This window comes from Astatotilapia calliptera, chromosome 6 (genome assembly GCF_900246225.1).
Source record: "Astatotilapia calliptera chromosome 6, fAstCal1.2, whole genome shotgun sequence".
Classification (NCBI taxonomy): domain Eukaryota; kingdom Metazoa; phylum Chordata; class Actinopteri; order Cichliformes; family Cichlidae; genus Astatotilapia; species Astatotilapia calliptera.
The window spans coordinates 28,357,201-28,372,390 of NC_039307.1; the positions used below are offsets into that span (position 1 = coordinate 28,357,201).

Genomic DNA, 15,190 nt, shown 5'->3' on the forward strand with positions numbered 1-15,190 from the left:
CTATTTGGTACAGCAGGACTTATTGGGATAGCTAAAATAAGTCAAAAGATATAGACCAAGAATAAATGTCCATTACAGAGGACATAAATGAATAGGCTGGTTCTCAGCTATTCATGGACTTTGCAAATGCACAACCCCCACACAGCCACTAGGGGGACCCCAAGCTGCAAGCTCAGCCTCATATATTTGGGAAAATATTTAAATGACCTGTTTTCATTTGGAGCCAGCTGCTCTCTTCTGTGTGTTTACTGAAACACTTGTGTGGTTAAAACTGAAATGTGGGATATTGCCAAAGCTTGGCTGCAACGACAGGGAAGCTGTGGTGGATCATTTAAAAAAAAAAAATCACCATTAGGATATCTTGTTGTGAATGAAGTCTGCATATGATGTATGACTGACAGCCTCACATCTTCACGAGGAGAGTAAGGGTGGCCCAGGCTGCAGTGAAACCCGGATTGCATCAAAATGTGTTTATTTTTTAAGCATAAAATTAAGAAAAGAAGAAGAAATCTACAGAAATATGCCTATGATAAAGGAAATATTTGCTTCTGTGGAGGAGGAGCCAGAATTTGAATAAAAAAATAAAAACAAAAACAGAAAGCTGAAGTTGAAGAGGATGTATTACTCTTCTTATTGTTGTTGGGCTTTTCTTATTTGAACTTTAAAATAGATGCTATAGTTTCTTTGTATTTTAATATGGTATTTCACTTTATTTTCACCTTATGGTGTAATTTTCACACCGGTGTGGATGCCAGTTAGGTTTTGATTTGAAATAGCGGTTTCATTAATTTTATGTTCACCTGGAAAATTTTGGAGGAAAACTGTGCGAAGAAGCTTCATTATTTACTTTTATGTAGATTTTAATTGCTTGCACCAATTTTTAGGTCTTTCATCTGAATTTGAGATACATAATTATCACCATGGATCATTGGATCAGCTTAAAGAATTTAACCTCTCCACCCCCACCCTCCCAGTTATCGTGTTATAAACAGCGATCCCCAAAGAGAATCTCAAAAAGCTAGAAACGGCCCTGATAAACTTCAGTATTTTGCTGAGAAGCTCGTGTGGATGTTACATTGAGAATCCTTAGACCTGAGGAGACATCGTCACCCCAACCCCCCTAGGACTAAGTGACCGGATAGCCTTGATTTTTCCTTTCTTTTCCTTTTAAAGAGTGGTACAGTTTCTGCTTTTTACCAGCAGAGTGAGCCACCCTAACACTTATATGTTCCTTTGCTTAGACGGGAGCACTTTATTAAATCACTTCAAGCTCATACTAACCACATTACCACAAAGGGGCCTTTTAGGACACCGTTTTGGCTCAACTGGTGTGACATCCGTATTTATTCCACTTTCCACCTGACTTCTTCCACAGGTCAGCTATACTAGGCCACGTGTCAGCAAGAGGCACTGAAGGTAATCTCTCAGCCTAATTAAATCTTAAGCAATCAGGGCCACAGATGGAGCCGACCAGCGTGGGACGCGCCGCCTGCCAGGAGGAGTGTTCACGGCGCACAGTTGGTGCCAGTCAGAGGTGTCGAGTTATGTGAAGGAGCCAAAGGGGGATTTGCACTGTGCCATGGCTGATTAGGCAACGGTTCACGCAACAAGCTACTGAAGTACGGTGAAGGAGAATGACCGCTCGCAGTCGCCCTGCGCGCAAAAACGCGTTCGTCCGTTTCGGTTCGGAAAAGTGCGCTCAAACGTGAGGACAAAACTGAGGACTTCGACTCGAGAATATGCTGGCGGGCATCGACCTCAACAAACCGAGAGCTCAAAGCCACGCGTAAAGGAGGAATGGGGTGCAAGGATGCCTCAGCTTCGCTCCTTCAGACGCTCGTCCTGTCCCTGCTGTGCGCACAGTCGCTGGGACAGGTCTTCAACCTCACGCTGTCTGTTAAAGAGGGTCTTCCGGCCAGAACTATCGTTGGAGATCTGGGAGCGGGACTAAGCAGGCCGAGCACTGGGTTTTTCATCTCAGAAAGCAGAGACTCGTATGTTTTCAGAGACTTGGAAATAGACGCGGACACGGGCATCATCTCCACAGCTGTAGTCCTGGACAGAGAGAGCAGGGATAAGTATGAATTTGTGGCAGCCACTCTCACAGGTGAGATGATAAAAGTGACAATAGAGGTGAAAGATGTGAACGACCATTCTCCCGTGTTCCCCTCCGAGCAGGTTGAGCTGGAAATATCAGAACTGAGCCCACCGGGGAGTCGGTTTCAGATTGAAGGTGCTAAAGACCAGGATGAGGGCGAGTTTGGTACTCAGGGATACAGGATCACAGAGAGTGAGATGAGTGACTTATTCCACCTGGATTATCGCAGTGGACCTGAGAACCACCTCAACCTGGATCTAGTTCTTAACAATAAGCTAGACAGAGAAGCGCAGGACTTGTACACGCTGACAATCGAGGCCTTTGATGGGGGGATCCCAGCCAGGACTGGGACTCTTCAGGTGAACATCCACGTCCTGGATGAGAATGACAACCCGCCTGTGTTCAACCAGACTGAATATCACACCTCAGTGCGTGAGGATGCTCCAGTCATGTCTGCTGTGTGTCAGGTGCAGGCCACTGACTATGACCTGGGTGACAATGGCAGACTCACATATGAGATCAACAGGAGGCAGAGCGACCCAAATGAGGTTTTCTCCATCAATGAAACCACCGGGGTGGTCTATCTCAACAAGCCGCTTGATTTTGAGACTCAGGCTTTTCATGAGTTGATCATCAGCGCGAGAGACAACGGGGTTCAGCCTGAGTACAGCAGCACTTTCGTGGGTGTCAGAGTGCTTAACATCAACGATAACAGCCCCACCATCAGTGTACTGTTTCTCAGTGACACAGGAGATGCTGTGGTGTCGGAATCAGCAGCAGTCGGGGACTACGTAGCCCGGATTTCAGTGTCGGACCCCGACCTCGAGGGGGAGAGAATCACTGTCACACTCGAGGGAGGTGATGGGAAGTTCACCCTGAAGCAGACAGATGACTTTCTGTATGCACTGTGTGTTAACTCTGAGCTGGACAGGGAGGAGAAGGATTTGTATGAGCTGAAGGTGCAGGCATCAGATTTTGGCAACCCTCCCCTGAGCAGTGAGACGGTTTTCCTCCTGAAGGTGTCGGACATGAATGACTGTTACCCAGTCTTTGAGAAGGATGCGTATCTCATAAGTATTTCTGAAGATGCTCCTCAGGGGAGTTCTCTCATCCAGTTTCAGGCTCGAGACGCAGATGAGGGTGCAAACTCAGAGGTCCGATACTCCATTCTGAAGTCCAACCAGGACAGCCTGATCGACATCGACCCGGAGTCAGGCCTGGTCGCCACAGCTGCAGCTCTGGACAGAGAGACGCAGATGGAGATATGGTTCCTGGTGGTGGCAGCGGATGGAGGAGAACCGGCTCTGTCATCCACAGCGACAGTCACGGTGCTCGTGGAAGACGTCAACGACAACGAGCCAGTGTTCGAGCAGCAGCTGTACAATGTGTCCATACTAGAGCAGAGCGATGTTGGAAGCTGCTTTTTACAAGTATGTTGGAGGATATTCAGCATCATTTTGGTGACTTATCTAAAAGAACAACACATTATTGTTTCTGAATGGTTCTAATTACATTTTCTGTCCAAGAAGGATCCACAAGATGATAATAATGATAATAATAATTGGCACTGAATCAGAAAAGCTTATTAACAAGGCAACAAATATATATATTTTTTTACAATTTGGGGAGCTGACACTCATATGAAATCACATGCATATTTATTTATTTTTTTACAAGAACACATCCACACACAGACCAGGGGAGCGTTTCACTTGACTTGGCACTCATCTCAGTAAAATATCAGCTAACATGGATTCACAGAAACAAAAATAAAGATATCTTTGTAGGTTCTGAAAGATTCACAGTAAATATCCAGCATCTTGTGCTCTTTTGCTGTGTCTGTCTTACGTCTTATAAGACAAAAGTAGCCTTCAGTCTGTTTGCACAAAGCCGTCAGTGTTCCTCCTAAAGATGCTCAACATGCACCCTTTCCAGCTTAGCTCTGTGGCTTTAGTATGACAGATGTGCTGCCTGGTACCACACTCCAGCAGGCTGGCACAAAGTGCATCCCAACACAAAGGAACATTTGTTTAAGGGCACATTTTCTGCAAACAAGAGATTTGATGAATATATAAAGACTGAAAATTTCTAAACATCTGGCTGACTTTTAGTTGTTTAGTTCCCGATTCGAACTTTAGCTACGACGCTTCAGAATACTGAAGATGTCATCCAAAATAAATGCGAGAACTAGCAGGAGCAGAGGTAACCAGAATATCTGGGAAGTCGTCTATAAGGAACCCCCCTCTGTCGCATGATTTTGCAAACGCAGCACATATGCTTTATTCTAAGAAGCAAGCTTCAAAAAACTGACTGGGTTTGCGTGACTGTCCAGACCTTGACCCGTGTCTTTAAACTTCCTTTGATCAGAGTTCACAAACTGGGAGGTGATATCATCTTTATGACTGTAAAATGAGCGCTCTATCTGTGAGACATGTCTGCAGTCACAGCCACAGGCAGACATGAAAGGAGCTGCACAGGATATAAGGCGCGTTTTTACTATAATCTTTATACTGCAGGGATGGTCCTCGCCCTTTGATTGTGGGGATTTTTTATGCTTTTATTATGTTGACTCTCACTGTCAAAGGAAGACGCGTATTATGATTCATAGTACAAAGCTTAATCTAAAAGCTGGCAGTTACTGTAGTATGGGAGTGCTGTTTTACAAGGAATATTTCTTCTAATATATAAACACTTAAACATACCAAAAACTGCTAATTTTTACATAAAGTATTTGAGTAGGAGCACTTCATAATTTACTATATACATATATATATATATATATATATATTGCAGTTATGTGCACACAAGCTTCATAAGATGAGGGACATGAATTGAAACACAAAGCATGAATGAATTCATGTGAAACTGCATGAACCACAAAGACTGTCTAGTGTGTGCTTTGATTCAAGAACAATATATTCGTTAATGCAGTTATTGATTAATAATAATTAGTCAGTTATTAATCACGTCCATGTCATTTCATACTGAACTCTTTCGTTCTCAGATCACTTAAAAACTGGGCAGCGATGAACACAAATGTCGTAATCATTCAATCATCACTAACTAAGGAGGTGTTCTTCCTCGCTTCATCATCATCATATAAGTTCAGTTATATTGTTGAGTTATTGATAAAGGCCTTGTTATTATTTTCATTTTCAACGAGCAGTATCAGGTACAAAATCTAAGCTCACCTAAACCAAATAATCTACCTGTGGACATTTTTCAAAAGTGTTTCTCTTAATTCTTTATATTTTTATTAAACATATTACATGTTTTACCTTTGTTTTATTTTTAGCATTACAGTGTAATTGTTTAGGGTTTCCCCTTTAAACATGTGCTTATTGAAATAAAGGATCAAGGCACCATTTTTACCAGAAAGGTAACAGTTACCTGTTAAAGTTGTGAAGAAAATCATCTTAGATGATCATAATTACACCATATGCAGCACATATAGCACATTATAGGCTGATGATAGGTTTTAAATTAATTATTTAATGTTTTTTTTTCCCACATATGACCTTAGATATGAATATATAAGTTTTATACTAAATTGTTCCCAGTTATTCTGCAGCACTGGTTTTAATTGAATTTGTCTTTTGTGTTAACGAAATGATTTAAGATGTTTTCATTTTTGCACCTCCTGTTTTCATGCCTGCATTTCTCTTCTCTTTAGGTCGTCGCTACAGATGCAGACAGCCCTGAGTTTGGGACGCTGCTCTACTCTCTGTCTGATGGCTTCGACAAACAGGCCACACATCCGCTCTTCCAAATAAACCCCCACACCGGAGAGCTGTGCGTCTCCCAGGATATTGATCGAGATACGGGACAGACAGTCCACGACATCCTGATCAAGGCTGAGGATCCAGTGAGTGACACGCAGATATATAACAGTGGATTTCATTTAAACAATTCGTCCCTAATTTCTGGGTCCTAATAAAATTCTCTCCCTCAGGGAGGCTTGAGTGCTCAAACCTATGTGCACATTGAGATCGAGGACTTGAACGACAACGCTCCAGTGTTCAGCCCTGAGGAGTACACCGTGAGCATCAGCAGCCACGCGCAGCCTGGCACAGAGATCGTCAGCGTTATTGCCACTGACAGAGATTCTGGCAGGTTTGGCCAGGTTACCTACGACCTCCTTCCTGGCGACATGTCCACTTTGTTTTCGCTGGATAAACAAACAGGTAGGGCCGTAAAGATGTGAGAACACTTTCTGTTGTAGTCTGAACATAAGTGTGTGGACACAATTTCCAGTGAACCAACTGTTGCTTTTCCAATACTGAAATAAATAAAGCTTTGTGTAGGTTTCAGTCTTGGTAAAGGATAGCATTTTGACTTCTTAAGCTTGATTTGTCACATTGATCCAATCAGTAGTCTTTAAGTAAACCGTGTGACTGGCAGGCTCCATTATTCAGGGATAAACGACTGCTTACTTTGTGTAAGTCCCCATGAAATGATTGTCAATGTCACAGCTCAGCAGGGGTGATGCAGAAAGCCCCAAAAGGCTTAGATCCCCAGGTGGCTAAGGGGTAAGATAAGATTCGTGCTCAGCCAAAATTTAACACCATGAAATGGATAAATTATAGGAAAAGAAAACTTTAATCTGATACTTTTCTGCCTGCATTTGTTTATATAGACATATATTGATTCTCTTGCACTTATAAGATGCATTTTGGTTACAAAAACAAGCCCTGTCTTTCCCATCTGTCAATATAATAAATGTGAAGTGTTGTGAATCTCATTTCACACATTTGAAAAGCAGAAAGGAACTGGGGAAAAATAAAAACATTTTAAATTAATTTCTTTATGTCGTATTTTTCTTCTGTAGGAATGCTTCTCCTGACCTCCACTCTGACCCACCTGGGCACAGCTAATGTAAAGCTCTTGATAACAGCACAGGACGGAGGAGGCTCGATTTCAGTCAGACCTGCAGAGGTCACGATCAATGTTTTACGCAGTGCTCAGGCTCCAGCTGTGTTCCAGAGGTCACGTTACGCTTTCACAGTGCCTGAGGACGCACCACCAGGGACACCTGTGGGGACGGTGCAGGCCATCAACCCAACAGGTTAGACGTGTATTATCTGCTCTTTATTATCCAAACTGATGTTAGAGCAGCTGGGAGAGAGTCATCACAAGGTCCCAGACTCTACCTCTGCTGAACATCACTACAGCAACGGGAGAAGTTTAACAACTAAGATTTTGTTGAGTTACTGTAGAGGACACAACATACACCATATGGGGGGAAAAAGCACTGGGGTCACCTGTAACTTCACCTGCTCTGCCACTTCTTGGCTGTAACCCCACTAATAGGTGATCAGGGAATCACTTGGAGGGACGAAATCCCACAAACTTACTTGTTGCATTGTTGAAGTAACATTCTCAAATTCATTGAGCCATTTTGGCACCATGATGCTAAAATTTTATACTCCAATGGGACTGAAGCAGCTGAGTTCAATAACAGAGAGGTGTGTCCCAATACTTTTGTTCATATAGTGTAATTTTTCAGTCCAATTATACTCTGAGAGCTTCAAACTCTCAGTAAAGGATCTGAATCAGTCCCTCAAAATAAAACATCAGTTTTAAAGCTGAAAAACATTTTGAACATTTTATAAGTTTCTCTCTTCTTTATGCTTTTGTCACGAGTGCAAACAAAAGGAACAAAGCGTAAAAGTGTTCTTGCATAATAAAGCTATAGTAAAAGCTTCAAGCTAGTCCTGCTCCAGCGTCCTGCTGTAATCACGTGCTGCTGAGAGTTACGTTTGTGTGAGCAGAACTCTGAAAATCACTGAGTTTGTTTTTGGCCTCCAGTTCAAAGAAATTCAGTTCGGATGGTTCGTAAACTTTATCAGTTTTATGGTAAGATAAGCTAAACAAGCAAAGCTAACATCTGTATCTTGAAATATATATTTTTTAAACCTATACAGCTGTTTAATATGAGGTGGATTAGTGTAGGTACTGACATTATCGTGCTTCATAGGTCTCTTGAAACATAATAACTGGATTTAGACACATTCAGAATAGGTGGCTGTTACACAAAGGCATTAATATCCCAACAGATGATTGCGACAGAAAAGTTGCTCAAATCTCCTTTCAGACATGAAGAAGCTAAAGTTTAATCTTTAATCCCTTTGAGTCTCACGAACACATGACAGATAATAAAGAGTAGCTGTGCAGTGTACTGCATCTACATCAGAAACAATCCTGTTACAGATCAACCTGCTCGTTTTCTTCCTTGTTGTTCTAAACTTATTTATTGGGCGCTTTCTGTTAAATATAACAGCAGGTTGTGGTGGCAACAGTTTAAGTAATAGAAGAGTGGATATCATTTATAATTTTATTCTCAGTATCTTAAAAAAACCTCTGCGTAGATGGTTTTCAAAGAGTAAAGGGATTCATAATTATCTCCTCATAGTCTTGTTTTTCCACCGAATGCCTTCAACAGCTAAACGCCCCAACAGCACTAGACAGTCATTCAAGGCTGTCTAATCACCTAAGAGATTAACACTTCGACTTAAAGCAGAAACAGCAGAATTGGGGCTGTTTGACAGGAGTCAAGCACCATTAAGCTCTCTGCTTGTTTCAGGAGTTTTTAGTTTACAGTCGAAGCACAACAAACACTTGCAGGGGATTAATGGGATCTTCTGGCCTGTGCTTTAATTACTTAAAGTGTATTAGCGTGTGTGTGTGCATTCAAAGTTACATCTGATTAAATCCCAAGACATCTAGAACAATGTCTTTAAATGTCTAATTTATGTAAGCCCTTTAAATTTTTATGACTATTTCAAAGGGAAGAAAGTGTTTTTTTTGTTTTTTCTACAGACTCCATGGAATCTGTATCTTATCGAATCTCTTCTGGAGACCCTCAGAGTTTGTTCTCCGTTCATCCAAAGTTGGGTCTGATCACTAACCTCAAGCCCCTGGATCACGAGTCTCAGTCGTACGCTCTTCTGGTTCTTCAGTCCTACACCGACGCCTCTCCCGTTTACAGCACCACCCAAGTCAACATCACTGTAGCTGACGTTAATGACAACGCCCCCATTTTCCCCAAACATAGTGACACCATCACGGTGTCACAAAACACTCGACCGGGAACCGTGTTGTTCATCGCTCACGCGCATGACTATGACAGCGGTGCCAATGGTCGGGTGCAGTATTACCTGAAGAGCAGGGAAAATGGCGTGTTTGTTATTGATCACAATCTCGGGACGGTTACGCTAAATGAGAGTTTAGAGATGGATCATCAGCAGGGATACAAGCTGGAGATTGTGGCCAAAGATGAAGGAGAACCTTCCCTGAGCTCCACCCTGACCCTCTCAGTAAACGTAGACCAAACGACTGCCGAAGACAGCCTGGCATTTGAGACCTTGATCTATCACGTGGAGATTGGGGAGGGCTACAGGAAAGATGCTCGGGTCATCCAAGCGAGGGCTCACCGAACCCGTGGAGCCCACATTTCAAACTCCGGCATCATCTACTCTTTGGAAGGAGAACCTGGCTTCCCTCTGGTTCCGTTTCGGATTCACCCAAAGACGGGATGGTTGTATCTCTCAGCCAACCTGGACTATGAGACAGAGTCCAAGTATCATTTTCGAGTGTTGGCTACGGAGGCTTCACTGTCAAATACGTCGGCTATGGCCACAGTGACGGTGCTGGTGCTGGATATCAATGACAACGCCCCGGTGTTCAGCAGGGACGTTTACTACTTCACTGTGTTGGAGGGGTCGTCGCCACAAGGTCTGGTGGGAACCGTCAAGGCCGTGGATAAGGATTCTGGGAAAAACAGCCAGTTGTCCTATCTCCTGCTCTCAGATGGGAAATTCTTCCGAATCAATGCTAAAACAGGTACAAACACATCAAGTAACACCACCTTAAAGTTACCTTGTGCTCCATGGTCACCTATGTGACATTAACCTTTCTCCATTTTCTGCCAGGTGAAATCATCAACTGGGTGGCACTGGACCGGGAACAGTACAGCCAGCACAGTCTGAAGGTGATGGTGACAGATCAGGGTCACCCTCGTCTCAATGCCACCGCCATCGTTCACATCCTGATCGCCGACATCAATGACAACGCACCGCAGTTCACTTACCTGCCAGCCAGTAAAGAGCTGAATGTGCAGGTAAGAACGATGCGTCTTCATCACAACGTGATGCAACTACTGATGCAATCAAAAGCAGTCTTGATAAATTACAGTTACATCTGCGCTCCAAACTGCACATGCTTCTCAATAACATTTAGCTGTTGTTGCCTTTTGATGCATCAGGAAATGCATTTGTCACTTTAGCGGTAAAACTCAGGAAGTTCACATCTAGGCAAAAAACAAATTGTTAGTCTGTAAAGGTACTTTAATGTTGTTTTGATTAATACCTAACCAAAATGACAAGCACAAGGGCAGGAAAAAGTCCTTTACACTAAGAAAAAACAGAAATAAGAAGAAGACACAGAAATAGTGAAGACAGACACAGAGCAGCTCATGAAGCAGGCAGTTAAAGACATGGAAAAGAAAAACTACGTGAAAACTAAGTACAGTTCGACGAGTTAATACAAAAAAACATGACAATATTCCCCATATACCAGCATTATTTAATATTAGAAATTATTACACCATCACAACATCCCCCACATGTATCAATACATGCTACACAAATTGATATATTATAGATTTTGGTGTCATCGTGTTGTCTCTCAAAGACCTAGTACCAGGCAAAAATGATCTAAGTGGGATAATTTATCTAAGTAATACTGTAGCATGTGTATATGCTAATAAGGACCATGTATGATCACTACACAACATATTATCAGCACACATTAAAAAGCAAGTTTAAGGAGAGCAAATATCAAAATATCATAAATTACTTCAAGCACTAATTTACTGTGAACATAAACGTGTATATGTGCCATGAAAAAATGAACTCGAGATAAATATGACTTAGTGTCTAAGATTAGATACAGTTGTGCAAATTCTACACTATATCTTTAGTGTATGTGTTGTTATGTTGTCAGATGTAGTTATGCGCTCTACGTGTTCACTTCAGATATGGGCTGGTCTACAGTCAGGATCCTTGGTCACGAACATGTTTGCCAAAGACTTGGACGCAGGAGAGAATGGAACAGTTATTCATTCACTGGTCACAGGTGAGCTGTAAACGTGTGTCCTGACTGACTATACAGACTTGGTCTGAAAAAAAGTTTTTTTTTAGCTGCATGGGATGTTTTTGGTCAATTTTATGGTTTTTAGGGTGCTGAATCTAAAAATGATCTCCATTTCCCTCAATCACGTAATCACGTGAGTTCACATAAAAAACAGCGATGGAAAAAAATAAATATTATTATTACAATTAACTATGCATAGTTTTTCTGAGATTCCTTACCTTTCACTATGAACAAAATAAACCTGTTGGGACACGATCATCTGAGCTCCTCATGCCACCAAGCCCACCGCACCCCGACCCCCTGTCCTCAATTCCTCACATTTTCTATTTATATTTCTCTTGAGTTTCACTCTTAGAAATATTAAATTAATGTAAGAAATTATTATTGGATATGTTTTTTTGACTCAAGTATAGGATACCAGACTTCAGTTTAAAAAGGGGCATCGTACGCTTAATTAGACTAAAAACAAGAGTTGTGGAAGCAAACCTGACGAGGATGGAATTTAAAAGATATTTTTCATAGTTTCAGTGAGTAAAAATCTATAAGAAACAGTCAGAAAATCCCGTGCCGTTTTTTTGTTGCAGACCTGTGTTATTAACAGTTCGCTCTGTTCGCATCTCTTTTTGTCTGCTTTCGAAGATGATGATCTGGAGCACTTTGAGATTGACAGCGAAACCGGAGATATCACAACAACAGAGCTCTTCAACCAAGATGCAAAAGCGTACTACACTCTGAAAGTGACCGCCAGGGACAGCGGAGTCATCTCTCAGGAGGACACTGCAGTCATTCATGTACAGGTACGGGCTGTGCTCCAGTTAGGCCACACCTTTAAAAACAGTGACATATTATTTAATTGCAGTATGAACGATCAGCTTTAAGTCAAGAGATTTTACAAAAATACTGCATTAACTGTTTTGGAAGTTTACACTCATTTTTATACAGTACAGTATTTTATTGCTTTATTGTTTGTATCTTTTCATGCTAACTTTAAATTAATAACCGTAAAGAGTAAAGCTGGGTTTGGACAAGTGCTTTCCTCCCATAATCCAAACGGAGGGAAAAAAGGTAATTATAGCAAACTAAAACTTTGTCTTTTTTTTGTGCTTTTCAGATTCATGGATTAGAAGATCCGTACGGCCGCTCCGATCGCCAAATTGTGAGACGCATTTTGGTGCGGGAGGACACGGAGCCTGCGACTGTTATTGGCTCTGCACATGTTTCAGATAAAGGGAGATTTCACTATTCCATCACTGAGGGGGACGGGAGTGTTCACTTTGGGATCGACAGCTCCTTCGGTGACATATACATCAACCAGCCGCTGGATTACGAGGCTGCCATGCAGTACTTCCTCGTGGTTCGTGCTGAGGACGCCAGCCTCATTCCCATCGTGAATGTGTCTGTTCTGATTTGCGTGATAGTGGAGGATGTGAACGACCACACGCCCTGGTTCCCTGATAAACTGGTGATGTTTGGTCTGAGGGAGGACGCTGCAGTCGGATCGTTGGCGTACGCTTTTCATGCCAGAGACGCTGACGGGACCTTTCCAAACAGTGCCCTCCGCTATGAGCTCGCCTTTGACGCTGAAGTCAGCGGGTCATCATCACCCTTCCCCTTTCGGATCGACCCTTACACGGGGAGCCTGACTGTAGCAGCACCTTTAGATCGCGAGAGCACCCCCAGCTTCGCATTCACTGTAACAGCCACAGATCAGGCGAAGGAGAAGAATGAGCGTAAACAGGCTTCGGTGACGGCTCAGCTTTTCCTGCTGGACGTGAACGATAACCGGCCGGTGTTCGTATCGGCAGACACAGCTCAGGTGATGGAGGACGCAGAGGTGGGGAGTCTGCTGCATCATTTTGTGGCCATAGATGGAGATCAAGGTGAAAATGGGATCGTTTCCTTCTCTATTATTTCTGGAAACAAGAAAGGCTTGTTCACACTGGAGGAGAAGACAGGTATTTGTGATTTTTGCACAGCGGAAAAAATTTATTCTAAATAAAATTTTACCTAAAAAAAAAACTCATCAGACTCACCACATGAATATCAGACATATGAACGTCTGCTGATTCACAGTGAATTCAAACATCAAACATTTCACTTTTAAATGTGAAAATTAATTCTTCTTTTATTTCCTTCCTTCTTTTTCAGGCCTCTTGCTTCTCACTGCCCCGTTGGATTATGAGACAGAACGTTTCCACCGTCTGACCGTCCGTGCGCTGGACCAAGGCCTGCCCTCACTCTCCTCCACCCAGACTCTGACAGTGGAGGTCGGGGATGTGAATGACCAGGCGCCTGTGTTTAGTCAAACCATTTACACCGCCACTGTGGCAGAGAACAGAGACCCTGGAGAACCAGTGATCAGGGTCTCTGCCACTGATGAGGATTCAGGTAATAATTCATTTGACTGGCGATACGTCAGAGGTAATACCAACAAATAATGGCTGAAATGGGACATTTATACTGAGGTAGTGTACATTTAATTTTGAGCTCCAACTATTTAAAAATTCCTAATTTTTGATTATATTTCACAGCATTTAAATTTAGTTTGAAATTGCCCTGATATTAAAGTGGAGACGGCAGTTTCCCTGTGAGCTACCTAGATGGCAGCACTAGCACATGTCCATGAAGCCTAAAACCATAAATCCGCTAACCATGAAAAGATGAAGGCATCAAAATAAAGTAGGAGCCAAATTGCAAAACTACAGCTTTTCCTGGCAAGACAAAGTACAACAGTCCATGTTTATTACTTTTTTCTCGTACCATGTGCCGTAATGCAGCTCAGCTTCCTTGTCGAACTTCAGCTCTGCTGTTTTTTCACTCCATTAACAGTTTAATTGAAACCACACCCTGCTGTTTTCCTCATATGCTTTTCGGTTTGTCTGCTCTGCTCATTGCACATCCCACCGAATCTCATTCACCCGACTCTTTAATCATATTCCCAAATCTACACATCGACACTGTTTATTTTAACACATCGCGCACGGGGCCTTCTACATCCCTTTTCGTCTCCTCATTGTTGACAGTAGGATTCTTTTTAAATACTGGAGATGGAGGGCGTGCGGCAGGGGGACCTGTACAGGAGGGGTTTCAATGTGAACTAACATTCTTGGGGGTGAGAATTGTCCAAGAACAGCAAGCAGACAGCTCCTCTGGGAAATCTGAAAGGTCCTCTCTCATCATGATTTCCATAATCCAAGCCATCTGTGCCAATAGGCGCTGTGTGTTCTCATCCATCTCCTCAAATCGCCTCGTCTGGCAGGCCGGCCTGCTCTCCCACCAGTCTCATTTGATTATCATTTGTGCTGCTTTTTTCCCTGCAAACTCTCACCAGAGATGACCATTGTTTTGTGTCTCTGATGATCTATGTATGTAAGTTTCCATGTGCTGGAGTCAATCACAGAAGAGCTGCAATGTGAATGAGTGTGACAGCTAAACTTCTGAGCCTTCTGGATTTCCCTTTGTTAAGCAAGAGTTGAGATTTTGGGAGGGATTTTTTTTTTTAAAGAGTAACTGTGCTGTCTTTGTGTTCAAAAGAAGAGTTTGATTATTTACAAAGAGGTTTGATGGTAAGATTTGGTCATTGTGCCAGGGTTGCACTTTGGCTGAAACTTAAATGTTTTGATGGAACACTTTTGTTTGTTAGTACCCGGAGTGGGAATTGTTTATGGTTGTTTATGCACAAGAGACAAAAGTGACACGGTTTACACCAAAAGAGTTATGAAGAAGACATTGACAGAGTTTTGTAGTTTTGACACCTACCAAGCAAACCAAGTTAACAGCAATGTAAATTAAATCAGTGAACCAAACAAAGCTAAGCAGAAGAAGTCTAGTAATCGAGTTATGCTCTTATAAAACATCATACAAGTGTGTGAATAGACCGTAATTTCAAAAACGTGCAAATGCCCCGTGATTCAAATGTTTTACTGCTATCAGCATAAA

At 42.4% G+C, this 15,190-nt stretch overlaps 1 protein-coding gene across 1 annotated transcript in view; it reads left to right on the forward strand.

Annotated features, from left to right (window-relative positions):
- Positions 1-1,649: 1,649 nt before the first annotated feature.
- Positions 1,650-15,190, forward strand: part of dchs2 (dachsous cadherin-related 2) — a 29,385-nt gene continuing 15,844 nt past the window's right edge. Inside the window, exons 1-10 of the mRNA XM_026171498.1 lie at positions 1,650-3,528; positions 5,772-5,963; positions 6,051-6,282; positions 6,927-7,163; positions 8,918-9,940; positions 10,030-10,217; positions 11,134-11,233; positions 11,891-12,048; positions 12,363-13,206; positions 13,400-13,639. Coding sequence (XP_026027283.1) covers positions 1,798-3,528; positions 5,772-5,963; positions 6,051-6,282; positions 6,927-7,163; positions 8,918-9,940; positions 10,030-10,217; positions 11,134-11,233; positions 11,891-12,048; positions 12,363-13,206; positions 13,400-13,639 — 4,945 coding nt within the window. The 5' untranslated portion in view covers positions 1,650-1,797. The remainder of the gene's footprint in view (positions 3,529-5,771; positions 5,964-6,050; positions 6,283-6,926; positions 7,164-8,917; positions 9,941-10,029; positions 10,218-11,133; positions 11,234-11,890; positions 12,049-12,362; positions 13,207-13,399; positions 13,640-15,190) is intronic.